The following is a 27412-nucleotide window of genomic DNA, read 5'->3' as shown; positions in this document are numbered from 1 at the left end:
ACACACTACGCCGCCAGGGACTCAAATCCTGCAGTGCCAGACGTGTCCCCCTGCTTAAGCCAGTACATGTCCAGGCCCGTCTGAAGTTTGCTAGAGAGCATTTGGATGATCCAGAAGAAGATTGGGAGAATGTCATATGGTCAGATCAAACCAAAATATAACTTTTTGGTAAAAACTCAACTCGTCGTGTTTGGAGGACAAAGAATGCTGAGTTGCATCCAAAGAACACCATACCTACTGTGAAGCATGTGGGTGGAAACATCATGCTTTGGGGCTGTTTTTCTGCAAATGGACCAGGACGACTGATCCGTGTAAAGGAAAGAATGAATGGGGCCATGTATCGTGAGATTTTGAGTGAAAACCTCCTTCCATCAGCAAGGGCATTGAAGATTAAACGTGGCTGGGTCTTTCAGCATGACAATGATCCCAAACACACCACTGGGGCAATGAAGGAGTGGCTTCGTAAGAAGCATTTCAAGGTCCTGGAGTGGCCTAGCCAGTCTCCAGATCTCAACCTCATAGAAAATCTTTGGAGGGAGTTGAAAGTCCGTGTTGCCCAGCAACAGTCCCAAAACATCTCTGCTCTAGAGGAGATCTGCATGGAGGAATGGGCCAAAATACCAGCAACAGTGTGTGAAAACCTTGTGAAGACTTACAGAAAACGTTTGACCTCTGTCATTGCCAACAAAGGGTATATAACAAAGTATTGAGATAAACTTTTGTTATTGACCAAATACTTATTTTCCACCATAATTTGCAAATAAATTCATAAAAAATCCTACAATGTGATTTTTCTGGATTTTTTTCTCACTTTGTCTGTCATAGTTGAAGTGTACCTATGATGAAAATTACAGGCCTCTCTCACCTTTTTAAGTGGGAGAACTTGCACAATTGGTGGCTGACTAAATACTTTTTTGCCCCACTGTATATGGTAAATCATGGCTGACATTGGTTACAATCGGCCGCAATAGCAATGTGTCAGCTATATTCAGGGATAGTAGGCCTAGTTGGACAAGTCTAGCTGAATGTGCACATGATGGAAGTAAGAGGTAAATACATGATATATACAAAAGTATGTGGACACCCCTTCAAATGAGTGGATTCGGCTATTTCAGCCACACCCGTTGCTGACATTTGAATAAAATTGAGCACACAGCCATGCAATCTCCATAGACAAACATTGCCGGTAGAATGGCCTTGCTGAAGATCTCAGCAACATTCCAACATGGCACCGTCATAGGATGCCAACCTTCCAACAATTCAGTTTGTCATATTTCTGCCCTGCTAGAGATGCCCTGGTCAGCTGTAAGTGCCGAGCAGCCGCACACAAGCCTGAGATCACCATGCGCAATGCCAAGTGTCGGCTGGAGTGGTGTAAAACTCGCCACCATTGGACTTTGGAGCATTGGAAACGCATTCTCTGGAGTGATGAATCACACTTTACCATCTGGCAGTCCGACTGACTAATCTGGGTTTGGCGGATGCCAGGAGAACACTACCTGCCCGTATGCATAGTGCCAACTTTAAAGTTTGGTGCAGGAGGAATAATGGTCAAAGGGGGTACCAATAATGGTCAAAGGGGGTACCAACTCCACATTAATGCCCATGATTTTGTAATGAGATGTTCGACGAGCAGGTGTCCACATACTTTTGGCCATGTGGTGTATTAATTATTTAATTTGAAAAAAATGCACAGACTAAAATGAATGTGACTAAAACGAAACAAAAATTGTCCAATTCTTTTTGTCAACTGATAATAACTAAAACTAACGAAGAAGGAAATTACCAAAATGTGACTGAAATATTTTTGAAGACTAAAACTAAATAGAAAAAAGCTGCCAAAATGAACGCTGGTACCGTAGTAGCCTGGGTGCCAATCTGTTTTCCGCTCTCTTGCCAACTCCTTATAGAATTGTCATGCCATATATGTTCCATAAGGAGTTGGCAAGAGAGCAGAGACACACTGGCAGTTAGTACATGTCTTGTAAATATGACTGCTGTCATTCCCACTAACCTTCCTCCCCCACTACTCTGCCCATCTCTCTCCCAGTGCTGCTGTGCCCTCGTGTGTGGACGTCCCTGGAGAATGGGAGGGTGGCGCTGAAGCCCCCTGGGCCACCGGTGGAGGGCACCGTGCTGCACTACAGCTGCCACGCTGGCTTCATGCTGGAGGGCAGGAACATCACACACTGCACCAAGCTGGGCAAATGGGACTCACCCAAACCTGTCTGCCTCTGTAAGTGCGGAATGGAATCCCAATCTTTTCCTGTTATTCATTTGTGATATTAGTGTTGATATTAAATGCTTTGGTTTAGCTTTGAAATGGAGAAACAACACACATACTCCATGGAAACATACATAGACAAACCAATATACGCTGAGTGTACAAAACATTAGGAACATCTTCCTAATATTGAGTTGCACCCTTTTTTCTCCCAGAACAGCCTCATTTTGTCGTGACATGGACTCTACAAGGTGTTGAAAGTGTTCCATAGGGATGCTGGGCCATTTTGGATCCAATGCTTTCCACAATTATGTCAAGTTGGCTGGGTGTCCTTTGGGTGGTGGACCAATGTTGATACAAACTGTTGAGAGTGAAAAACCCAGCAGCGTTGAACGGCAGGTGTTCCTAGTGTTTTGTACACTCAGTGTACATTGATATATTGTCATTATAGTTGTGTGTCCATGCATGTATTCTACAATGGTGTATATGCTTTGTTTTGTGTGCAAATCATAGGTGTGTATAGGTAGAAATGATAAGTATTCAGCTTCTTTGGATGAATGTCAATTGTATTTCCTTGACTCCTCGCATCCTCTCTCCTTGCCTCCTTCTCAAAACACAACGGCGGAGAAGATCAGAGGTTCCTCACCTCGGTTCCTCTCCTCATTCTGAGAAGGAGACAAGAAGGGAGGATGCGAGAAATCCAAGAAATCCAATTGACATTCATCCCCCTGTTCTGTGTACTTGTCTTAAACAGGGAGTTATAGTACTGCCACCTGGTGGACACAAGCCATATTTTATGAATAATTGTGAATGATTGTGTAATACCCAATGAAAGTGACATCAATTTTACATCTGTGTTCTTGTTTTGTAGGCTAAGAATGTTTTGTTCAAATGTATATGTATTTTGGTATGAATTTACTTCAACGTATTTGACGCCGAAGAAGAAGCACGAAGCCGAGAATTTACAACCATCTCATTTGAACTACACACATGAACTACATCTCCCACCAATCAACTGTATATTTCTCTATTTCGAAAGCTTGCAGGTCTCCATTTATTTTATATATTGTTTTCATTTTCAAAAAGTACTGGCTGGCAAAAAAAACTGTAATCTGAGATATAAAACATTAGACGGCCTGTAACTAACTGGTTCTTATCGCCAAGAGTGTGCAAAGCTGGCATCAAGGCAAAGGGTGGCTACTTTGAAGAATCTCAAATATAAAATATATTTTTGATTTGTTTAACACTTTTTTGGTTACAACATGATTCCATATGTGTTATTTCATAGTTTTGATGTCTTCACTATTATTCTACATTGTAGAAAATGGAATGAGTCGTTGTGCCAAAACTTTTGACTGGTAGTGTAAATATATTAAATGACAGCGTTTTCCTGAATTTTATGATATAATCTTGAAGCCCATTCAAGAGATTTTGGGACATGAGCTGCAAAACGTGGAGCCGTACAAATCAGCTCGGCTATAGAATCTGGCCCCTCTCTTTCTAAAATTATCCGCCGCCATTGTTGCAACCCCTATGACTAGTCTGTTCAACCTCTCTTTCGTGTCGACTGAGATCCCTAAAGATTAGAAAGGTGCCGTGGTCATCCCCCTCTTCAAAGGGGGTGACACTCTAGACCCAAAATGTTATAGACCTATATCCATCCTGCCCTGCCTTTCTAAAGTCTTCGAAAGCCAAGTTAATAAACAGATCACTGACCATTTCTAATCCCACCGTACCTTCTCTGCTGTGCAATCCGGTTTCCAAGCTGGTCACGGGTGCACCTCAGCCACGCTCAAGGTACTAAATGATATCATAACCGCCATCGATAAAAGACAGGACTGTGCAGCCGTCTTCATTAGACCTGGCCAAGGCTTTCGACTCTGTCAATCACTGTATTCTTATCGGCAGACTTGGTTTCTCAAATGACTGCCTGGCCTGGTTCACCAACTACTTCTCAGATAGAGTTCAGTGTGTCAAATCGGAGGGCCTGTTGTCCGGACCTCTGGCAGTCTCTATGGGGGTACCACAGTGTTCAATTCTCAGGCCGTCTCGTTTCTCTGTACATATCAACGATGTTGCTCGTGCTGCAGGTGATTCCTTGATCCACCTCTACGCAGACGACACCATTCTGTATACATCTGGCCCTTCTTTGGACACTGTGTTAACAAACCTCTAAACGAGCGAAAAAGCCATACAACACTCCTTCTGTGGCCTCCAACTGCTCTTAAACGCTAGTTAAACTAAATGCATGCTCTTCAACCGATCTCTGCCCGCACCCGCCTGCCCGACTAGCATCACTACTCTGGACAGTTCTGACTTAGAATATGTGGACAACTACAAATACCTAGGTGTCTGGCTAGACTGTAAACTCTCCTTCCAGACTCATATTAAGCATCTCCAATCCAAAATTAAATCTAGAATCGGCCTATTTCGCAACATTTCCTATTTCGCAACAAAGCCTCCTTCACTCACGCTGCCAAATATACCCTCATAAAACGGACTATCCTACCGATCCTCGACTTCGGCGATATCATTTACAAAATAGCCTCCAACACTCTACTCAGCAAACTGGATGCAGTCTATCACCATGCCATCCATTTTGTCACCAAAGCTCCATATACCACCCACCACTGCGACCTGTATGCTCTCGTCGGCTGGCCTTCTCTACATATTCGTCGACCCACTGGCTCCAGGTCATCTATAAGTATTTGCTAGGTGAAGCCAAGCCTTATCTCAGCTCACTGGTCACCATAACAACACCCACCCGTAGCACGCACTCCAGCAGGTATAGTTCACTGGTCATCCCCAAAGCCAACACCTCCTTTGGCTGCCTTTCCTTCCAGTTCTCTGCTGCCAATGACTAGAACGAATTTCAAAAATCGCTGAAGTTGGAGACTTAAATCTCCCACACTAATTTTAAGTGTCAGCTGTCAAAGCAGCTTACCGATGGCTGCAGCTGTACACAGCCCATCTGTAAATTGCCCATCCGTAAATTGCTCTTCCAACTGCCTACCTCATCCCCATATTGTTTTAATTTACTTATTTTTGCTCTTTTGCACACCAGTACATAGATTTTTATATTGTGTTATTGACTTACTTTGTTTATCCCATGTGTAACTCTGTGTTGTTGTTTTCTGTCGCACTGCTTTGCTTTATCTTGGCCAGGTCGCAGTTGTAAATGAGAGCTTGGCCTACCTGGCCTACCTGGTTAAATAACGGTGAAATCAATCAAAAGAAAAAAAGAAAAGAAAAGTGGAAATGGCCGTCACTTCCACAGGGTATACAGACAATACAGTAAAAGTAGCCCACATACTGATGTTAATTCAAGGAGCATGGAGTACTGTACATGTGGAGTGAGTAACACGTATAGCGCATCAATCCATGAAGAATGAAACAATTCACAAACATCACACAGTGTTAGTGTTGCATTTACGTACACTACCAGTCACCAAATCAATTTTACTATTAACAAATGTAATTTTGCCTTTTCTATTTGCTTGCCATAGATGACAGAAACTACAAAGGTAAGAGAGATTGGTTTTGGTTGGGTTATCTATCAATGTCAAAGCTCAGTGAAACAAATGTTGCAAAAAAGTTGTAATGCTTCTGTTAAGCACAAGAGGGCAGTAGTACATCATTTCTGAGCAGGGTGCCTTATGCTGACCAGTAATTCTGCTGGTGAAGGATTTCAACTGATTAGAATTAGGGAAAGGGGGATACCTAGCTATTTTTCCAAATGAATGTATTCAACTGAAATGTGTCTTCCACATTTAACCCAACCCCTCTGAATCAAAGAGGTGCGGGGGGCTGCCTTAATCGACATCCATGTCTTCGGCGCCCGGGGAACATTGGGTTAACTGCCTTGCTCAAGAGGCAGAAAGACAGATTTTTATCTTGTCAGCTCAGGGATTTGATCCAGCAACCTTCCGGTTACTGGCCCAACACTCTAACCACTAGGAGTAGATATGACACACAGTATGCTATAGTTAAATTGTTGTCCTTGTGGCGTTGACAAGATGATTATTTGTTATTATTTGTTATTTGTTATTATTATTTGCTTCCTTAAAGAGGCTACCTGTTATATGCCTGTCGTAAGATACCGGGGTAAAACTCAGATTTTCACTAATAATATTTTTATGATTATTATCAACCATTAACAACAACATTACGCGCTCATTTCAACTTAGTCTTCTCCTGCGCCAACCTGTCCTGTCAGTTCATAGAAAGCACATTTTCTTCCAAAATCCTTTCCTCTCTCATTCACTCTCTCTCTCATTCTCTCTCTCTCTCTCTTCATTCTACTTTTCACTCAGTGTGGTATCAACACCCACTTACTGTCTTCTTAGCTGGGTAAAGGTTAACACCCAGGCCTGTCTGTGTCTTTGTGGGGAGGTGTGTGTGTGGGTGTGTGTGGAGGTGTGTGTGTGTGTGTGTGTGTGTGTGTGTGTGTGTGTGTGTGTGTGTGTGTGTGTGTGTGTGTGTGTGTGTGTGTGTGTGTGTGTGTGTGTGTGTGTGTGTGTGTGTGGAGGTGTGTGTGTGTGTGTGTGGAGGTGTGTGTGTGTGTGTGTGGAGGTGTGTGTGTGTGTGTGTGTGTGTGTGTGTGTGTGTGTGTGTGTGGGTGGGTGTTAGCAGCAGTCAGAGGAAGTCAGAAAAATATATTTTCTGTGGTCTTAAGCCCTGTGTTCTTATAGGTTAACCAGAATAGGGATGCCTGTACAACACTGGATTCCACCACTGATACAGCTGATATAATAGATAGCTCTGGGAGAGGTGTTGCGACAGTGTTTTGCTTCTAAGGCTGTGGGCGACATTTTAGTCACACATACGAGCATAGATCTGTACAAAAAAAATCTGCACCGTAACATTACAATCTGCAGCGTGATTTAATTTGAAGCTTTGCTTCAACGATGTGCCTTATAAGGAGGAGATTATTTAACCAGAGTTAAAGGGGCAATCTGTAGTTGCTACATCCACTTTTGGATTTATACAGTACGTGTATTATATTGATTATTGAAGAATATCACTTATAGTGATAGGTCATACCACATCAGAACCCAAAATACAGTATAATCTTGTTTTACTCCAATATTTATAAACAATACAACTGTAAACAAACACTGTATAGCTTAAAAACATAAAACTATGATCGTACTATCATAGATAGCCAGTCCCTGCATTCATAGCTCTGTCTATGAATTTGAAAGTGGTTACATTTCTCCAGCCCCATCCCTCATATTTACCAAAACCAGTGGCGAGGTGACCACTTGAATTTTGTTTTTGTTTGAATTGCAGATTGCCCCTTTAAGTAAACTCTACCATGCACGCAATCCAATTGAGAGTTGCAGTATTTGGAACTAGCATTGTATTATTTGCCAAACCGTCTATTCAAACTGGGGTTTTTTTGCACAGTGCTCTTGTCATGTCAAATGTCGTCCCCATTATGTGCTGTTCAGGGTTTGCTGGCATATAGAAGGCCGCGTAATGGAATCACATTTAAATATCAGGTGTGAATAATACATGGCATGCTGCAAAGTTCAGACAGGAGAGAGAGAGAGGGAGGGAGGGAGGGAGGGAGAGAGAGAGAGAGAGGGAGAGAGAGGGAGGGAGGGAGGGAGGGAGGGAGGGAGGGAGAGAGAGAGAGAGAGGGAGAGAGAGAGAGAGAGAGAGAGAGAGAGAGAGAGAGAGAGAGAGAGGAGTACTACGTCATTGTGGGCTACAGATGGCTCAGCGGGTTAGAGGTTGCAACATTCATGGTGCTGACTGGCAACACAAGGGCTGTGAGTTGAATTGCCACCTGTGCCAAGTATACTGAATAACAGTTAGTAGCTTTGGGTCTGCTATTGACTATTACTGTATTCAGATGCAATTCAGTAGTAAGTCCACTCCACTGTACTCGTATTGAGGTGGAGTAAGGAAGGTGGCTATTTCTCCATCACACAATCTATCCCAATGTGCACAATACGAGTATTTCTACAGTGATATTACATAGAGAACCTAAAGCCAGCCTAATTGTTCAGTAAAGGTGGAATGCATGTATAGCATTGGCTTTACTCTCTTGTCCCCAGAGTGCCAGTAGCTGTTGCCAATGAGTCAGGTGTTACATTTTAGCCGTGGAAGAGGTGGAGTCATGGGAGGGGAGCATTACTGACTAATTCTATCATTCTATTATAGATGGTTCTAATTCTGTTATGGATATTGGCCTATTGGGGGTATGAGAGCCCTGCCTCAGAGCTGACAGTGAAACAGTGTCTGCGTCCCAAATTGCACCCTATTATTTATAGTACACTACCTTTGACCAGAGCTCTATTTCATAGGGAATAGGGAGGCATTTGGGACGCGATCAGTGCTGCATTGGCCGATTAAAGGGCAATGAGAGGAGGCTTTAAAGTGGACAGACGGTTCAAACAGCAGGTATGCTGTAACCTGTACAGTAGCAGCCCTTGGCTATACATCACACAGACTGACTCCAGGTCAGCTTAGAGGGAAAAGGAGAGCCGGGAGATTGATGCAATGACTGGTCCACTGCTTTTGCTGATTTCTCAAAATAGCCCTTGAGGCATTTAATTGTCTTTCTTTCTATTGGCTTGTGGGTGTGTGAATGAATGTCCTTTCATTGGTTATTGAGACAGAGCTGAGAAGCATGTGAGGCATTGTTGTGGTTGAGAATCGATTTGGCTCACTGTCCATCTAAAGTCTATGTTGATTTGATATTCCAATATTTGATTTCTATCAGTTTACCCTCTATTTTCCCAGGTAAAGTTAACATAGTCATTATATATTGATTTGAATAATCTATTGCTCTCGCAAAAGATAAATTAGAGAGTGACAGATACCGAGAGGTTGCCAATACTATTTGATTGTAGAAACTAGGTGCTGCAAAATTCTTTGATTGTAGAATCTAGGTGTCACACACACACACACACACACACACACACACACACACACACACACACACACACACACACACACACACAATTCAAAAGTTGGTAAATAGGCGCGCGCACACACACACACAATTCAAAAGTTGGTAAATGGGCACTGCAGTTTATAGTGCCCCCCCCCCACCTCTCCCACTTGCTCTCTCGATGTCTCTACACATTCACCGACTAGCAAATATCATCAGTGTTGTCCTCGCTCATACACGCATGCACACACACACACACGCACACTCATAGCCTCTGCTGCAGTGGATGATGTACCTTTCGCGTCTCATTCCGTTTAATCCTCTACAATTGGAAATGCACGGACAGATTATTTTAAAATCCTGAAATTACGCATAGTGCGATTTGCTTTTATTAACCAGAGAATAAGAACAATTCAAACGTTATTCGCAACCTGGAGCTCGTTTTCTGCCGTCTGGACTGGTCGCGCACGCATACCGTTCGGTGCAAAATCATGGCGATTATGAATCATTAGAAATAACGAACTAGAATTATTTTAATGTCTGTCTAATATTCTCCATCGCGACGGAAGGGGAAACTATCCTGCCTCATTAGCTTTTACAGCACTTGAATAAAACCATTCAACTTATTTGCTGGACCCAATTAATTGGACACTTTATTTTAGGTTTTGGGATTATTGAACTCTGCCTGCTGAACGACAAAAAGAGGCAAACGTGGTTTCCAAACAAGTTATACCCTATTTATAAACCCAACATTCAACGTCGATAAAAACATGAACTATTTGCGTTGTATATCATCCTTCTCTGCACTGACAAATTATCAGTCGAAACGATTAGTGAACTGAAATAATATAAAGAGCAGGCGAGCTAGGCAATTTCTTATTGTTGACTAACAATCTTAAACTGTCTGTTAGCGAGGAGACCAAGTGAATCCACTTTTTGGAGAGCACAAAGTTCTTAAATGAAATGCTATTGCGATTCATTGCAAATTCACCTCAAGGCTCTGTAAACTTTAATTACAACACAATCTCCTATTATTCTAATACGAACCCAACTCCACTGCAACATTCGGATATTGCTCCAATTCAATTTACCTGACCATGGCGGCAATTGGAAAAAGTCTTCGGCAATTATCGAGTGGCCATATTGCACTTCGAGCATCGCTCACCTTACTTTTCCTCTCCTGGCCGTGCCCATCCTTAGGCAAGAAGAAACTCTACATCGGAGCTCTCTTCCCCATGAGCGGCGGTTGGCCGGGCGGCCAAGCATGTCTCCCCTCTGCGCAGATGGCTTTGGATCTGGTGAACAACCGGACGGATATTCTGCCGGATTACGAACTGGAGTTGATATACTATGACAGTATGGTGAGTAGATGTTGGATCAAATAGATCCATTGTTGTGTTTAAAAAGTAGAAGCAGAAGATAACAAAACGTTCTCTTGGTTTTATACACGGCTCTAGACCAGTTGAAATGTAATTGATATGTGATATATGAAATACATGAACACTTCATTTCTATTTCAGTTACAGCCTTTCTTCTTTACATGTCTATACATTGTTAAAACTTGCCAACATGATTATTGATTTCCAGCAGGCATAGGCCTACTCCTTTGAATGCATTGCCCTTGTAGCAGGTGGGTGCAGTAATGTCACAACTCAGCAGTATACTTATTTAATATTGTCAAGGGAGTTTTGTACCAAAAGCCATATTATATTACCCCTTTTAGAATTGTTGCACAGTTGCCAATTTAATTTTTTAAAAACAAGGCAATGGTAAACATGTCATCCCCCACAAACAATGTAGCGCCCCCCTTGGGCCAATTGAGATATCACTCCCAACTAACACATTTCAGTTAATTACCATAGCTCCAGCTTTAGGCCAATCAGTGTCATTTTGTAATTGCTGGATCTCTATGGCAAGATGCATCATTGACCAAAATGACGTCAAAATCGGCATAGTGCTGTCTGAGATATCCCATGTGGCTAATGTACGAATGGACAGAGACCGATCCACAGTCCCCTCCCCGATTTCAGTGGTGGTGGACGATAAACTAAACTAATGCCAAGTCATTATGTGTTTTAAAAATTAAAATACCAATGTCTGTATATCAAGACCAATGTCTATGTGTCAAGACCAATGTCTATGTGTCAAGACCAATGTCTATGTGTCAAGACCAATGGCTATGTGTCAAGACCAATGTCTATGTGTCAAGACTAATGTCTATGTGTCAAGACCAATGTCTTGTCTATGTGTCAAGACCAATGTCTATGTGTCAAGACCAATGTCTATATGTCAAGACCAATGTCTATGTGTCAAGACCAATGTCTATATGTCAAGACCAATGTCTATGTGTCAAGACTAATGTCTATGTGTCAAGACCAATGTCTATATGTCAAGACCAATGTCTATGTGTCAAGACCAATGTCTATGTGTCAAGACCAATGTATATGTGTCAAGACCAATGTCTTGTCTATGTGTCAAGACCAATGTCTATGTGTCAAGACCAATGTCTATGTGTCAAGACCAATGTCTTGTCTATGTGTCAAGACCAATGTCTATGTGTCAAGACCAATGTCTATGTGTCAAGACCAATGTCTATGTGTCAAGACCAATGTCTTGTCTATGTGTCAAGGCCAATGTCTATATGTCAAAACCAATGTCTATGTGTCAAGACCAATGTCTATATGTCAAGACCAATGTCTATGTGTCAAGACTAATGTCTATATGTCAAGACCAATGTCTATGTGTCAAGACCAATGTCTATGTGTCAAGACCAATGTCTTGTCTATGGGTCAAGGCCAATGTCTATGTGTCAAGACCAATGTCTATGTGTCAAGACCAATGTCTATGTGTCAAGACCAATGTCTATATGTCAAGACCAATGTCTATGTGTCAAGGCCAATGTCTATATGTCAAGACCAATGTCTATATGTCAAGACCAATGTCTATATGTCAAGACCAATGTCTATGTGTCAAGGCCAATGTCTATATGTCAAGACCAATGTCTATATGTCAAGACCAATGTCTATATGTCAAGACCAATGTCTATGTGTCAAGACCAATGTCTATGTGTCAAGATCAATGTCTATATGTCAAGACCAATGTCTTGTCTATGTGTCAAGACCAATGTCTATATGTCAAGACCAATGTCTATGTGTCAAGACCAATGTCTATGTGTCAAGACCAATGTCTATGTGTCAAGACCAATGTCTATGTGTCAAGACCAATGTCTATGTGTCAAGACCAATGTCTATGTGTCAAAGCACAGGGGACATTTCTTCAGTTGACAGAATGCCACTGCAGAGGTCTCCTCGTCATAAGATGTCACATATAGCTGACTGTCACTGTCCCATTTGACCACTAGCTGACTGTCACTGACCGTCACTCTCCCATTTGACCACTAGCTGACCGTCACTGTCCCATTTGACTACTAGCTGACCACGAAGCACCAGTTACTAACCTGGAAATGATAGAGCCAAATATTTATGTTATTAAATGAACAAAACACCCCCTGCTTGTTTCCCATCAATCATTCATCATATAGGCATTTTCAAATGTCAGCACACTTCACTCACTATGCGTCTATATGTCTCCCACTGTTTCTGGCCCAGTTTTTGCCTCCCACTTCGTCATTAGCTTTAACACACAGCCATCCTTCCGACTGGGTTTCCATATCAATCATACTACAGGACAGATGCCTCCACTACACCCAGGCATACAGCACACAGGCATGAAACAGTTAACTGTGCTGTGACTGGTTAGGGAGCGGTGCTCACTTTGTTCCGATTGGTGTAAAAGGCTCTGCAATGGAATCCCATTGTAAAGAAGAGGGAAGAGCGGAGAGGAGAGGAAAGTTGGCATGGCAACACAGTTACCATTGAAACAAACAGGCTTCTTATTTTTCTCCTTTCAATTAGATAAGAATTTGGATGAATAGATATGGTAGATGTGTGCGTGTGGAGATTCAGGGTTTGAAAATCATATACAGAACATACAGTTAGGCTGTGGACATATCAAATATACTGACTATACATATCATTGAACTTGAAACAGCTCTGTGAATCAATGGTACTGGCCATAGAATACAATATATTCTAAAATCTAGAATTCTGGAATTTATGGGATTAATCTCACCCATTGGTTGATTTATGGTTCTCTTTTTGTTTTGACAAACCAATAGATTTACACCTTTGTGACAGACCAATACAGGACTAGAACAAAATCAATGTCACACGTCAGACAGTGACATTTTCTTGAAAGTAGCCTGCAAGTGCGTGCTAGTGTACAGTTATTGCTAATCACAGTTGGGTTTGATGATCACTTTGACGATCAGTGGATTGTGGACGCTTCACACCTGGCTGAAATATTCATGAACAGTTTATGGCATTAAGAGTGAAATTATAGGAGATGGAATTAAATACGGATACTTTTCTTTACTGTAAGTTGTTATCCAATCAGCATCTTTTTCTGGTCAAGCACCAAATAGAACACAGGCAATCATAACTCACACTCTGTTTTGAGCATGAGATTTAGAAATAAGAATCAACATCATCCAATTGCTTGTCTTCTTAATTGCTTTATAATAGCTGGGGTTGGGATATCAAATATGAAGAAATGCTCACACAGTGGTCTTGGCTTGAATGTATAATGATGTTCAACAATAGAATGTGTTCATTTAAAGGTCACAATAGTTCAAGTGAAGCTTTTAACGTGCGATCTGTTTGCCTTGGGAAAAGATGACTCGTCAAATATACCATGACATAATTAGACACTGAATAATGAAATATCAAGAAGACTTTACTGTAGATGAACACTTACACCGTTTATTTGTAATGCAGCATATCTCTTTATCTATCTACATGGGTAGATCGCTGCTTGTTTTCTTGTGTGGTAGTATAGGGAGAGAACATTAGACTATTTACAGCACATTGAGATCTATACACAGACACACCACTCACCCTCTCTAGACCGTTGCCATGGTTATATCAAAGCAGAGATTGATAACTTTGATCAATTATTTACTGTGGTGGAGGGAGATAGAGGTAGAGAAATGACGTGATGAGGTGCTCTCTGTGTAGGGGCGCCGTCTTTCGGATGGGACGTTAAACGGGTGTCCTGACTCTCTGTGGTCACTATAGATCCCATGGCACTTATCGTAAGAGTAGGGGTGTTAACCTCGGTGTCCTGGCTAAATACCCAATCTGGCCCTCATACCATTATGGCCACCTAATCATCCCCAGCTTCTTGTTGGCTCGTTCATCCCCCCTCCTCTCTCCTGTAACTATCCCCCAGGTTGTTGCTGTAAATGAGAGTGTGTTCTCAGTCAACTTACCTGGTAAAGTAAGTCTTAAATAAAATGTAAAAAATCTTGCACTTCCCCCTTTAATTGGCGGCTGGAACATAATAGGACTCAATCAGGGACCAAAATGATTAATATGTCCACATGGTCCACACGCATGCCCGCACACACGTGTGTATCAAAATCATGTATGCACCATTTAACGCCATGACTCACGTGGTACTCCAGATTTAATTACTCGGGGAGATTTAGAAATTCACAGTGACTTGAGATAAGACATAAGATCCTACTGGTCCTCTTATATATTCACACTTCTTTTATATTATTCAATGTGAAATGCAATTCAAGAGAATAAAGCAGATCAGCATATGTGGCTTCTTCTCCTACTCTTTCTGTGAGATTGGTTTCTCATCAAAGTCTCATGGGTGGAAAGATTGCTGGAGTAGTATCGCAGTAATGCTAACTCCGACGCTAATATAGGGTTGCATCGTTTCAAGCACCACGGACAGTGCATGTGTGTTTGTGAAAAAGGGGAGGGTTATACATACCACCATGACAAAAAAAAAGACATGGTTTTCAGACACGTGTGAAGTTTCACATGTCCATTTCTTCTCCCACGTGACATTTTTTTTCCACATGTTTATTTTTCACCACTTCCAGCTACATCTGGTCTCCCATCCAGGAACGGACCCTGCTTAGCTTCAGAGGCCAAATAGCAGTAGAGTGCTAAGTAGCTGTAATGGGTTTGTCAAAATTTGCAACTGGAAAAAAGACAGGGAAAGCAAAGACCAGGGTAACATAACCAAAGACAGGGAAAATTGCAGGGAAGAGGGAGGCATTTTATTTAATTGCATTATCATAATTTTTTAAAACTGAAAACATTTTTTTTTTGCATTAACTTACAATTCATTGGCTCCCGCATTTAAAAATGATTTTGTTTTGCTATCATTAGTTTGGGGTTTATGTTTTGCATTCAATATCATTATTTTTGTTTGGAACACTAAGAAGGTTGTTCTGGACTACAGAAGTTTTGCTTCATATTAATGGCACAAACGTAGCTCACTCACTAGAGCAGGGTTAGGAAACCCCAGTCCTGGAGGGCCGCAGGCGCTTCATGTTTTTCATTTAACCAACCTGGAAGACGAGGTGTGTTGAACGTAGGCAATCACTGAGCTGATCAATTAGCTCAGTTGGTTATGTGTGGTGCCTAGTTGGGACAAAATCCTGCAGCACCTGCAGCACTCCAGGAACAGGGTTGCCTACCCCTTGCACTAGAGGATTGCACCATATAACAATGCTGTTACTCAATTAAAAGTGTTTAAAGTGGCAATCCTTAATTGAAACATTAACAATGTGTTTTCCTTGCCACCGTTTTTGGAAACAGCTGAGGGATGGAGCTGGAGAAATGCAACCACTCTTATATCCATAGACCATGCTATGGATGCAAGTACTGACCATCCATTATATCAAAATGATTGTTTTAACTATGTTTTTAGGCTATACAGTATTTGTTTACATTTACTTTGTTTACAAACATTGGAGTAAATGTGGAGTATTCTTACATGTGAAACTGCAAATTAGATTGTCTCTTTAGATGTGGAATTGCAAGGTCACATGTTAAAATATTTTCAAATATTAAAATGTTAATTCGATTTTTACATGTTTTTCACACGTGGTTTTCTTACCTGTGAATGTTTTTCACATGTCAAACAACAAACTACAATAACATGAAACCTGAAATAACATGAAACGAACTACAATAACATGAAAACATGTTATTCTCCTCACATGTGAAAAGGTGGTGTTAACATGTGAACTCGACATTTAAATAACGTGAAAATATGGTTTCACGTGAAATTTAAGCTCAACATGTGAAAACGGCTATTTTACATGTCAAATTGCAAATTTGACATCTATTTTTTTGTTGTTGTAAGGGCAGGCATCTCCAGGAGTTCTCTAGGGCAGAGAAAAGGTTATGACCGCCTGACATGTTTTCAGATGGTACAGGATAGCAAAACGTCACTTTCTCTTCCGTTGTGATCAATTGGACTTGGTGGTATCATGACATCTAGATCATATCATACAATCTAGTGACAGTAGCATTAGACAACAACGTTTTTAACAGTCAAACAACCACCCTTGAAATCAACGGGCAATTTTTGCATCCAACACATTTGCATCTTGAGTGCGCTATTTCCATCTCGGGAACAGACAAACCAACACACAAATCAGGGCCCATAATGTCCGTTGTTAAGTCACAGTTTTCCACAACCGGATTGCTTGTGACACTCAACTGCAATGCATGGGAGTTCTGTCTCCTCTCTCTCCCCCTCCACAGTAAATCACCATTAAACGTGTCAGGCTGATTTAGATCTGGCCCTACTGAGGACTGGAATGGGGATGGCTTATTCAAAACCTTGTTGACAGGCCTGTGGTGGATAATTTGTCCACCTCAAGCTTATTTTACATTCATTTGAGCTTTTGAATGTGCTTTGTTTGTGATATCTCCCTCTCTCCTTGCGCATTTACATTTTCTTCCCATCTCTTTTTGGACAGCGTGGTCGATTTAACTCTCTCTGTGGCCATCTTTCCCCAATTTTATACTGACGCTCAATAAGGGTGAATATCGATCACTGTTCTGTTCTTCTCTTTCTGTTTCTGATATTCTTCTTTCTTCTCCCCTCCCTTCTCTCCCTCTCTCTCTACCCCTGTTCTCTACCCACCCCCTCACTTACTCTCCCACATCTCTCACCCCTCCCCTCTTCTTCTCCTCCCCCCCTATTTCTCTCCTAATCTTCCTCCTCTTTTTCCTTCCTCCCTCTCTCCATCTCCCCCTCTCCTCACATCTATCTCCCCTTTTATTTCCCTCCATCGCCTACCATCTCCTCCTCCCTCCATTTCCCCCTCTCCCTCTCCCTCCCTCTCTCTTTCTCTCTCTCTCTCTCTCACTCTCTCTCTCTCTCTCTCTCTCTCTCTCTCTCACTCTCTCTCTCTCTCTCTCTCTCTCTCTCTCTCTCTCTCTCTCTCTCTCACTCTCTCTCTCTCTCTCTCTCTCTCTCTCTCTCACTCTCTCTCTCTCACTCTCTCTCTCTCTCCCTCTCCCTCCCTCTTTCTTTCTTTCTTTCTTTCTCTCTCTCTCTCTCTCTCTCTCTCTCTCTCTCTCTCTCTCTCTCTCTCTCTCTCTCTCTCTCTCTCTCTCTCTCTCACTCTCTCTCTCTCTCTCTCGCTCTCTCTCTCTCTCTCTCAGTGTGACCCGGGTGAGTCCACCAAGTTGCTCTATGATCTGCTCTACACAGAGCCCATCAAGACTGTCCTGATGCCCGGCTGCAGCTCCGTATCCACACTGGTAGCAGAGGCTGCTCGCATGTGGAACCTCATAGTGGTGGGTAGCTATTGTGTGTGTGTGCCCCATGCTCTATATGTCTCTCTCTTGCTCTCTCTCTCTACCTCTCTCCCTCTCTCTCTGCCTCTCTCCCCCTCTCTCTCTCTCTCTGCCTCTCTCCCTCTCTCTATCTCTCTCGCTTTCTCTCTCTCGTAATCTCATAATCAACCTTAAACTTTAGTCAACCTTTTTAGCCAACTAATTAATTGAGAACAAATTAAATCTCCCTATCTATCCATCTCTCTCCTTCATTAAACACTCTATCTCGTTTAGCCTCTCCAATCTCCTCTTTACTCCCTCCACTTGCCAGCAACTAGTGCCTTGCGCCTGTCTGCTTGATTTCCTCTGTTCTTTTCCTCTCAACCTCCTTGTTCTCACTCTAGCTGTCGACCCCCCCCCCCCCCCCCCCCCCACACACACACACAAAGGGTTCAGGCTCTTTAGTGAGTGTGTGAACACCACCACCAATCTCCACACACTTATTTCTGTCCCTGCTCAGCCCTTAGGAGGAGTAACTCTCTGCATGTCAAACAAGCCTATCAGAGAGCCAAGGATCAAACAGACCAGAATCAAGGGACTTCTTGGTGCTCCAATTGTAGGCTGTATTCGCATCTCCCAAAGCCTAGCGTAGCAACTCAGTCTACATTTAAAGCCAATCCCATTGACCCAATACAATAAAAAAGTTCATACCGGCACATCCTGTGAAACGTTTTAAAGCATTTAGCAACGGAAAACATAAATGTGTCTTTCTTATTGGACAAATCCAGTTAATCCCTCCCTGTTTTAGTCCATTTGGGGCATAATGAACACGACCCTGAACCAACTCATTTTGAGGCTAGTGTTTGTTTCAGGTCGTGAACAAAAAGCACATGGTAGTACTTCTCCCCTGCTTCCTGCAAAGTGGTGTTTTATGAGCCTCTCTGTGTCCCGCTGCTTTGCTCCATTTCCTTCTATTTCATTCTCCCGTGTGTGTGTGTGTGTGTGTGTGTGTGTGTGTGTGTGTGTGTGTGTGTGTGTGTGTGTGTGTGTGTGTGTGTGTGTGTGTGTGTGTGTGTGTGTCACCCCTGATGTTGGAGCTGTTTTCCACAGGCTGATACCATCATCCCCCTGACTGCACCCAATTGTGAGCTGGCAAACTCTATTCTACTCTACATGTCACTAGCTGTATTGTCTGCTGTCCATGTATTGATGGCTCCACTGCGTCTAAATACAGCAGGAGATTTGTTAGCGCTGGGACTTGATATTGTACATAATGTTTGATGTTTATCATCAGGTCTCTACCTTCTTCTTCTCTCATTCCCTGATGTCAGGGTGCCGATGCTCTGAACACCGAAACCAAAGTCATGATAGATGTAGAACATGAGACCCCCTTCGCCTCTTAATTAAACTGAAATCAGTGCAATAAGTTGCATTGGTACGGAATACATTAGGACTGTATATTGCCTGGCTGTGTAGTGTTTTGATAGTTGTAGAATTTAAGAAAATACATGTTTATCTCCCTCGCGCTCTTTCTCAGTTGTCCTATGGCTCCAGCTCTCCAGCTTTGTCCAACAGGAACCGTTTCCCCACCTTCTTCCGCACCCACCCCTCGGCCACCCTCCACAACCCCACCAGGGTACGCCTCTTCCAGAAGTGGAAGTGGACCAAGATCGCTACCATCCAGCAGACCACAGAGGTCTTCACTTCGGTCAGTACACTCTCTCCGTCTATCTCTTCTCTCTATGGCTCTCTCTCGCTCTCTTTCTATCGCTCTGTCTCTGTATCTCTCTCTGTCTCCCTTTCTTACACATCTTTCTTACACAGCCCCCTCTTCAGTGACTCTCCTACATCTTAATGAGCAAATGATTGTGTGGGAGTGGGTGTGTGCGTACGTGTGACTTATATGTGGTATGATAGTCTTTTAAGTATTCAATCCCATGATTGATCGTGGATTTCTGAAGTAATTTGTTGGAATATTGGTGGTGAGAAATATTGATCAGGCGATACATCTCTCTGAGCAACCGGGTGGATAATGTGACTCTTGGGTTCTATCCTCTAACGGAAGTTAATGATCTCCCTCTTCCTTGATCTTTACTTTTCTCTATCTCTCCTCTTTCCTCTCTCTTTCCCTACGTCTTTTCCTATTTATCTTCTCCCCTTCTTTCTGCCTTTCTTTTTCTCTCTTTTCCCACCTCTCTCTCTCTCTCAAATGATCTTTCTCTTTCTCTCTCACTGTCCTTTATTATCTCTTTCCTATTTTACACTCACATTTCTTGTGCCTTTCCTCTCTCCTTTTCTCACCCCTTCCATCTTTCTTTCAATCTCTACCCCTCACTTCTCTCTTTCTATCTTCCCCATCCTTTCTCTCTTTCGTCTTTCCTTCTCTGTTCTCTCTTCCTTCTCTGTTTCTATCTACCCCTTCTCTTCTTCTCTCATATAGACTCTGGATGATCTGGAGCAGAGGGTGAAGGAGGCTGGGATTGAGATCAGTGTGAGACAGAGCTTCCTCACCGACCCGGCTGTCGCTGTCAAGAACCTCAAGGTGCTTTGATGAAATATTCAATGGGGGGCTGCTGTTGCTCTCCCCTGCTCACAGTTGCGCCTGTTAGCGAAGTGAGGTGATTTAATACAGGAAATGAATGCAGGAGGCTAATTAGCACAGCCAACTGCCAGCCTGTGAAGTGCCGCGATAGCTAGCTAGCAGAGTTGTACCATAGAATTGGAATAGTCAAAGTGTAAAGGCTTGTATCATTATTATTGAGCTATGTGAATGTATTTTCATTACGACGGCTTACATCATTGCGCTTGCTGTCATTGAATAGCGTCAAGATGCCAGAATAATTGTGGGGCTCTTCTATGAGACGGAAGCCAGGAAAGTGTTTTGCGAGGTGAGTGTTTTAAATCATTAAATCATCGGGCTATTAAATCATCGAGCTATTTATAGCTATTGACCTCTATTGTATCTTGAACCTCTATCTGAACAAATTACAATTTTGATTTAATGAATTCTCATTTGCAATGTGGTGATGATGTAGCCTTGAGAAGCAAAGAATATTTCTGTGTAATTAAGAATTATTTAACAGACAATTACGTGTTTCATCTTCGTCTTTTCTGTCTATTTTCCAAATGTTTCTATCTCTCTCTCCGCCCTTCTCTTTTTCCCTATTTTATCTCTCTTTCACTTTCTCTCCCCCCTCTCTCTCTCTTCCTCCAACTCTCTCCCACTATCCTCCAGGTATTTAAGGAGAAACTGTATGGGAAGAAATATGTCTGGTTTCTGATTGGCTGGTATGCTGATAACTGGTTCAAGATCAAAGACCCGTCCATCAACTGCACCATCGAGAACATGACAGAGGCGGTGGAGGGCCACGTTACCACGGAGATCGTCATGCTCAACCCCGAGACCGTCCGCGGAGCCTCTAACCTGGTGAGAACATCTGGGCCGGATCTCATACTGATCCAGGATCAGGTCCCCCAAGTCCATGTAATGTTATTGATTATGATCCGCATTCCAACCTGGTGAGCAACATGTGTTCTCCATCTGGTCATGTCGTCCCTTCAATTTCACACGCTGCCAGCTTGGCTGCTGATTATCTTCATATACCTTCCTCTACCTGCAGAGCAGCGGCTTGATGTGCTTCTGCAATAGTACACTCTAGGGGCCCTTTAGGCTTTTCCACACCGCTTGTTCTTAGCCCAGGGCAGAGACACATATTTAGAAATGTATATGAAATAAATGTCCCTGACCCAGGGCTATCCCTAATAAATATTTAACTTAGGTGACAATGGAACTCTGTGATTGGTTAGCCACAAAAAGCTGGCGAAAAAGCTGTCTTGGCCCCGAGCTAAGTACACTACTTTTTGAGTTCAAAGGCTAGTAATACGTAAACATTACACAGTGCTTGAGGTTCCAGTATTGCCTAAATCTAAGTTGACCCTAATGCAACTAACATAGTGATTTTAATTATATAAATGTCATACTAATGAGTTTGATGGGCAATAGTTCAGATTGAAAGCCACACGAATGGTGACCCTCATTTATCAACTCCTCCCCTTCCCTATGTCTGGTCCAATCAGACCTCTCAGGAGTTCCTGGGGGCGTTGATGAACCGGCTGGGGGGTAAGAACCCGGAAGAGACGGGGGGCTTCCAGGAGGCCCCTCTGGCCTACGACGCTGTCTGGGCCCTGGCCCTGGCCCTCAACAAGACTGTGGCCCCTCTGAAGGCCAAAGGTCGCAGGCTGGAAGACTTCAACTATAACAACCATGACATCACAGCAGAGATCTACCGCGCCCTCAACACCAGCTCATTTGAAGGCGTGTCTGTGAGTACAGGAGGATGGGTCCTCCAGTAGAATATACTAGGGCCATGTTCATTAGGGCACAAAATGTTTGAAAACCTTTTGCAATGGAAAACGCAAATGAGTGTTTCTTATTATACAAGTCCAGGTAGTCCAACCCTGGTTGGAGGGTTAACACACCTGATTCAACTACTGTACTTATCATCAAGCCCTTGGTTAGTTGAATATGGTGTGTTGGGTTGGATCAAAAGCCTGCATACCCTATTTGTCCCAGGACAGGATTGAAGAACACTGCACAGTAAATTACACATGTGTAATCTTTGCATTGCCTCATTCAATAAGTCTACATGGACGACAGTAGATTTCTGACTTGATGTAGCACTTTTCTGTTTTTTTTTTTCTCCTTCAGGGTCATGTGGTGTTTGATGCCCAGGGTTCCAGGATGGCGATGACCCTTATTGAGCAACTGCAAGGTAAAGTCATCTATCACCATTCCAAGCACATTTCAGCCTTTCCTTGTTCTGGACAACAAAAAAACCAGAGGCATTTTTTTATTGCTGTGCGACATGATTGTCAGTCAGTCCAGTCATTCGTCAAGATCAAGGCTGTCTGCTGACGCTTTTCTTTCTTCCCCCCTCGTTCTCACTCGTGTTTATTTGAGAGCAAAGCATTTTTAGGGGCGATTGCTGTGCAGTTTGTTTCATTGTCCTACAATTGCATGTGCAAAATGTGCTGGTTTATAAATGTGTTGAGTCAAGTCTTCCGTCTAATTGGATCAAAGCTAAGGTGGCAGATTATTTTGTACCTCTGTTCTTTTTGGACCCCTAATGGATAAAAAACAAATTATAATCCAAATGTGGTTGCCCTGCACTGGGTAGAATTTTGCGTGCTACAGTGCTAGTGACAGGGTCGGCTAATTTGGTTGATACATTGAAAGCCTTGACTTGAATTTGTGAATTAGTCTATTCCAATCAGCATTCATGGTTCAGGATGCCACGCACTCGTTCTCTCCCTCTGTCTTTGTTTCCCTGTTTTAGGTCTGTATCGGTCGCTCTCTCTGTATCATCTCTCTCTCTTCGTTCCAATTTCCCTCTTTTCTCTTTCTCTCTATTTGTGGATTTGAAATGTTCTGCCCCGCACTTTCATAGCCTTCTTTTCATAATGATGTTTTGACCTGTCGTTCATTTTCAAAGTGTTCTATTGTTTGTTGTTGTTTGAACCCATCATAACCCAAGGATATTATGTAGGCAGGAAATGAAGATGATTTGAGAAGATATTAATTGGACCCTCTCTCCCTCTCGCTGTGTAGGAGGCAGTTACAAGAAGATTGGATACTACGACAGCTCTCAGAAGAATCTCTCCTGGTTCGGCAACGATGTGTGGATAGGTGCGGCAGAGTTGATTACATTGTCTTTGTCAGGCTTCCTGTGTATGTCTCTCTCTGTGTGTAGGTGGGTGGGTGTGTGTGTGACTGTCTCACGGTGAGTCATCTATGTAACCATCTATCTCGTTCCCCTCACATTAGACCTACTGTTACGCCTTCTCTTTCTCTAAACCCGCGCTGCCTCCATCCTTCATTTCCATGTTAGACAAATCACCACTTCTGGCTTTAAAGGCAATCATTTGGGCCCTCATCCTCCTTCACCCAGAATTAGTTTACACCTACAGCTCAGTGGCCAGACAATGGCAGTCAGGAAAGCCTGACCCCACCCACACTTCTTCACTTTGGGAAAGTTAAGCATCCAACACAGTCTGCAGAGAAATTCTATTACTGTTGATTTGCTTCAGCCACACCAAGACAAATGTAGTAGTTCAGTTGTTTACTGGCCCAGCCCTCCCTTGAGAGGTGACACACTTGTGCCTGGGCTTAGAATTACTGCACTGCTAGTCAATCGTGCATGCTGGGAGGCCAGAGAGAGGGCACCGTTGTAGACTTTTAATGAAACGATTTGTTGCCAAGGCTTAGCTTAGCCTCCGAGGGGAGCAGGGCCAATGGGTCCAATCAGAGATGACTCTCTGTAGGGCTGAGTTTGGTGGTCTTACTGTTCTGTAGTGTGACAGGAGTGAGCTTGGTGTGATGTAGGTTTACAGAGGTGAGGATGGTTTGTTCCAGAGGTGATGGAGTGGAGTCTAGTTTTCTGGAGAGTGATAGAGGTTAGTTTGTTATAGAGATAATGGAGTGGAGTCTAGTTTTCTGGAGAGTGATAGAGGTTAGTTTGTTATAGAGATGATGGAGTGGAGTCTAGTTTTCTGGAGAGTGATAGAGGTTAGTTTGTTATAGAGATAATGGAGTGGAGTCTAGTTTTCTGGAGAGTGATAGAGGTTAGTTTGTTATAGAGGTGATGGAGTGGAGTCTAGTTTTCTGGAGAGTGATAGATGTTAGTTTGTTATAGAGATAATGGAGTGGAGTCTAGTTTTCTGGAGAGTGATAGAGGTTAGTTTGTTATAGAGATGATGGAGTGGAGTCTAGTTTTCTGGAGAGTGATAGAGGTTAGTTTGTTATAGAGGTGATGGAGTGGAGTCTAGTTTTCTGGAGAGTGATAGAGGTTAGTTTGTTATAGAGATAATGGAGTGGAGTCTAGTTTTCTGGAGAGTGATAGAGGTTAGTTTGTTATAGAGATAATGGAGTGGAGTCTAGTTTTCTGGAGAGTGATAGAGGTTAGTTTGTTATAGAGATGATGGAGTGGAGTCTAGTTTTCTGGAGAGTGATAGAGGTTAGTTTGTTATAGAGGTGATGGAGTGGAGTCTAGTTTTCTGGAGAGTGATAGAGGTTAGTTTGTTATAGAGGTGATGGAGTGGAGTCTAGTTTTCTGGAGAGTGATAGAGGTTAGTTTGTTATAGAGGTGATGGAGTGGAGTCTAGTTTTCTGGAGAGTGATAGATGTTAGTTTGTTATAGAGATAATGGAGTGGAGTCTAGTTTTCTGGAGAGTGATAGAGGTTAGTTTGTTATAGAGATGATGGAGTGGAGTCTAGTTTTCTGGAGAGTGATAGAGGTTAGTTTGTTATAGAGGTGATGGAGTGGAGTCTAGTTTTCTGGAGAGTGATAGAGGTTAGTTTGTTATAGAGGTGATGGAGTGGAGTCTAGTTTTCTGGAGAGTGATAGAGGTTAGTTTGTTATAGAGGTGATGGAGTGGAGTCTAGTTTTCTGGAGAGTGATAGAGGTTAGTTTGTTATAGAGGTGATGGAGTGGAGTCTAGTTTTCTGGAGAGTGATAGAGGTTAGTTTGTTATAGAGATAATGGAGTGGAGTCTAGTTTTCTGGAGAGTGATAGAGGTTAGTTTGTTATAGAGGTGATGGAGTGGAGTCTAGTTTTCTGGAGAGTGATAAAGGTTATTTTGCTAGAGGTGACAGTGTTAAGTTTAGAGGTGACAGTGATAGAGGTTTAGAGGTGACAGTGTTAAGTTTAGTTGCCCTGCACACTCTTAGAAAAAGGGTGCCAAAGGGTTCTTCAGCTGTCCTTATAGTAGAACCCATTTAGGTTCCATGTAAAACCCTTTTTGGTTTCAACCATTTTGGGTTCCATGTAGAACCCTCTGTGAACAGCCGAAGAACCCTTTTAGATTTTAAAAAGTACCTTTTTTGTATAGTAACAGAGGTGTGTCTAGTTTGCTGGAGAGTCACAGCCCAATGGGATAAACTGGTTGCCATGTCATTTTCCACGTAATTTCAACAACAACATCAAAAATGACCTTGAATCAAAAAGTCATCAACGTTTTTTCACCCAACTTTTAACCTAAATCCAATGGTGATTAAATCCATGTTGAATTCACGTTAGTTGACGACTCAATCAAACGTAAATAAAAACTACACATTGAACTGACATCTGTAACCAGTGGGAGAGGAACGAGGTTAGTTTGTTATAGAGGTGACAGAGTATAGTTTTTTTGCTATAGACATGACGGATTTGAGTTTAGTTTGTTCTAGAGGTAATGAAGGTGAGTTTAGTTTGTTCTACAGGTAATGAAGGTGAGTTTAGTTTGTTCTAGAGTTAACAGAGGTGAGTTTAGTTTGTTCTACAGGTAATGAAGGTGAGTTTAGTTTGTTCTAGAGTTAACAGAGGTGAGTTTAGTTTGTTCTACAGGTAATGAAGGTGAGTTTAGTTTGTTCTAGAGTTAACAGAGGTGAGTTTAGTTTGTTCTACAGGTAATGAAGGTGAGTTTAGTTTGTTCTACAGGTAATGAAGGTGAGTTTAGTTTGTTCTAGAGTTAACAGAGGTGAGTTTAGTTTGTTCTACAGGTAATGAAGGTGAGTTTAGTTTGTTCTAGAGTTAACAGAGGTGAGTTTAGTTTGTTCTACAGGTAATGAAGGTGAGTTTAGTTTGTTCTAGAGTTAACAGAGGTGAGTTTAGTTTATTCTAGAGGTAATGGAGGTGAGTTTAGTTTGTTCTAGAGTTAACAGAGGTGAGTTTAGTTTGTTCTACAGGTAATGAAGGTGAGCCTAGTTTGTTCTAGAGGTGACGAATGTGAGTTTAGTTTATTCTAGAGGTAACGAATGTGAGTTTAGTTTGTTCTAGAGGTAATGGAGGTGAGTTTAGTTTGTTCTAGAGTTAACAGAGGTGAGTAGTTTGCTCTAGAGTTAACAGAGGTGAGTTTAGTTTGTTCTAGAGTTAACAGAGGTGAGTTTAGTTTGTTCTAGAGTTAACAGAGGTGAGTTTAGTTTGTTCTAGAGTTAACAGAGGTGAGTAGTTAGCTCTAGAGTTAACAGAGGTGAGTTTAGTTTGTTCTAGAGTTAACAGAGGTGAGTAGTTTGCTCTAGAGTTAACAGAGGTGAGTTTAGTTTGTTCTAGAGTTAACAGAGGTGAGTTTAGTTTGTTCTAGAGGTAACGAATGTAAGTTTAGTTTGTTCTAGAGGTAATGGAGGTTAGTTTAGTTTGTTCTAGAGTTAACAGAGGTGAGTTTAGTTTGTTCTAGAGTTAACAGAGGTGAGTTTAGTTTGTTCTAGAGTTAACAGAGGTGTTTAGTTTGTTCTAGAGGTAATGAAGGTGAGTTTAGTTTGTTCTAGAGGTTAATGAAGGTTAGTTTAGTTTGTTCTAGAGTTAACAGAGGTGAGTTTAGTTTGTTCTAGAGGCAATGAAGGTGAGTTTAGTTTGTTCTAGAATTAACAGAGGTGAGTTTAGTTTGTTCTAGAGGTAATGAAGGTGAGTTTAGTTTGTTCTAGAGTTAACAGAGGTGAGTTTAGTTTGTTCTAGAGTTAACAGAGGTGAGTTTAGTTTGTTCTAGAGGCAATGAAGGTGAGTTTAGTTTGTTCTAGAATTAACAGAGGTGAGTTTAGTTTGTTCTAGAGGTAATGAAGGTGAGTTTAGTTTGTTCTAGAGTTAACAGAGGTGA

At 42.2% G+C, this 27412-nt stretch overlaps 1 protein-coding gene across 1 annotated transcript in view; it reads left to right on the top strand.

Moving 5' to 3' along the window:
* LOC110503983 (gamma-aminobutyric acid type B receptor subunit 1) overlaps positions 1-27412 on the top strand; it is a 48575-nt gene that overhangs the window by 6813 nt on the left and 14350 nt on the right. The window contains exons 5-15 of the mRNA XM_036973530.2: positions 2051-2236; positions 5731-5748; positions 10329-10489; positions 17672-17806; positions 19323-19493; positions 20226-20327; positions 20608-20673; positions 21021-21212; positions 21863-22108; positions 22494-22557; positions 23394-23471. Of these exons, the coding sequence (XP_036829425.1) occupies positions 2051-2236; positions 5731-5748; positions 10329-10489; positions 17672-17806; positions 19323-19493; positions 20226-20327; positions 20608-20673; positions 21021-21212; positions 21863-22108; positions 22494-22557; positions 23394-23471 (1419 nt within the window). The remainder of the gene's footprint in view (positions 1-2050; positions 2237-5730; positions 5749-10328; positions 10490-17671; positions 17807-19322; positions 19494-20225; positions 20328-20607; positions 20674-21020; positions 21213-21862; positions 22109-22493; positions 22558-23393; positions 23472-27412) is intronic.

This window comes from Oncorhynchus mykiss, chromosome 3 (genome assembly GCF_057628025.1).
Source record: "Oncorhynchus mykiss isolate SJ-2025 chromosome 3, ASM5762802v1, whole genome shotgun sequence".
Taxonomy (NCBI): Eukaryota; Metazoa; Chordata; class Actinopteri; order Salmoniformes; family Salmonidae; genus Oncorhynchus; species Oncorhynchus mykiss.
The sequence above is the reverse complement of the archived record's forward strand: the minus strand, read 5'-3'. Positions and strand labels throughout refer to the sequence as shown.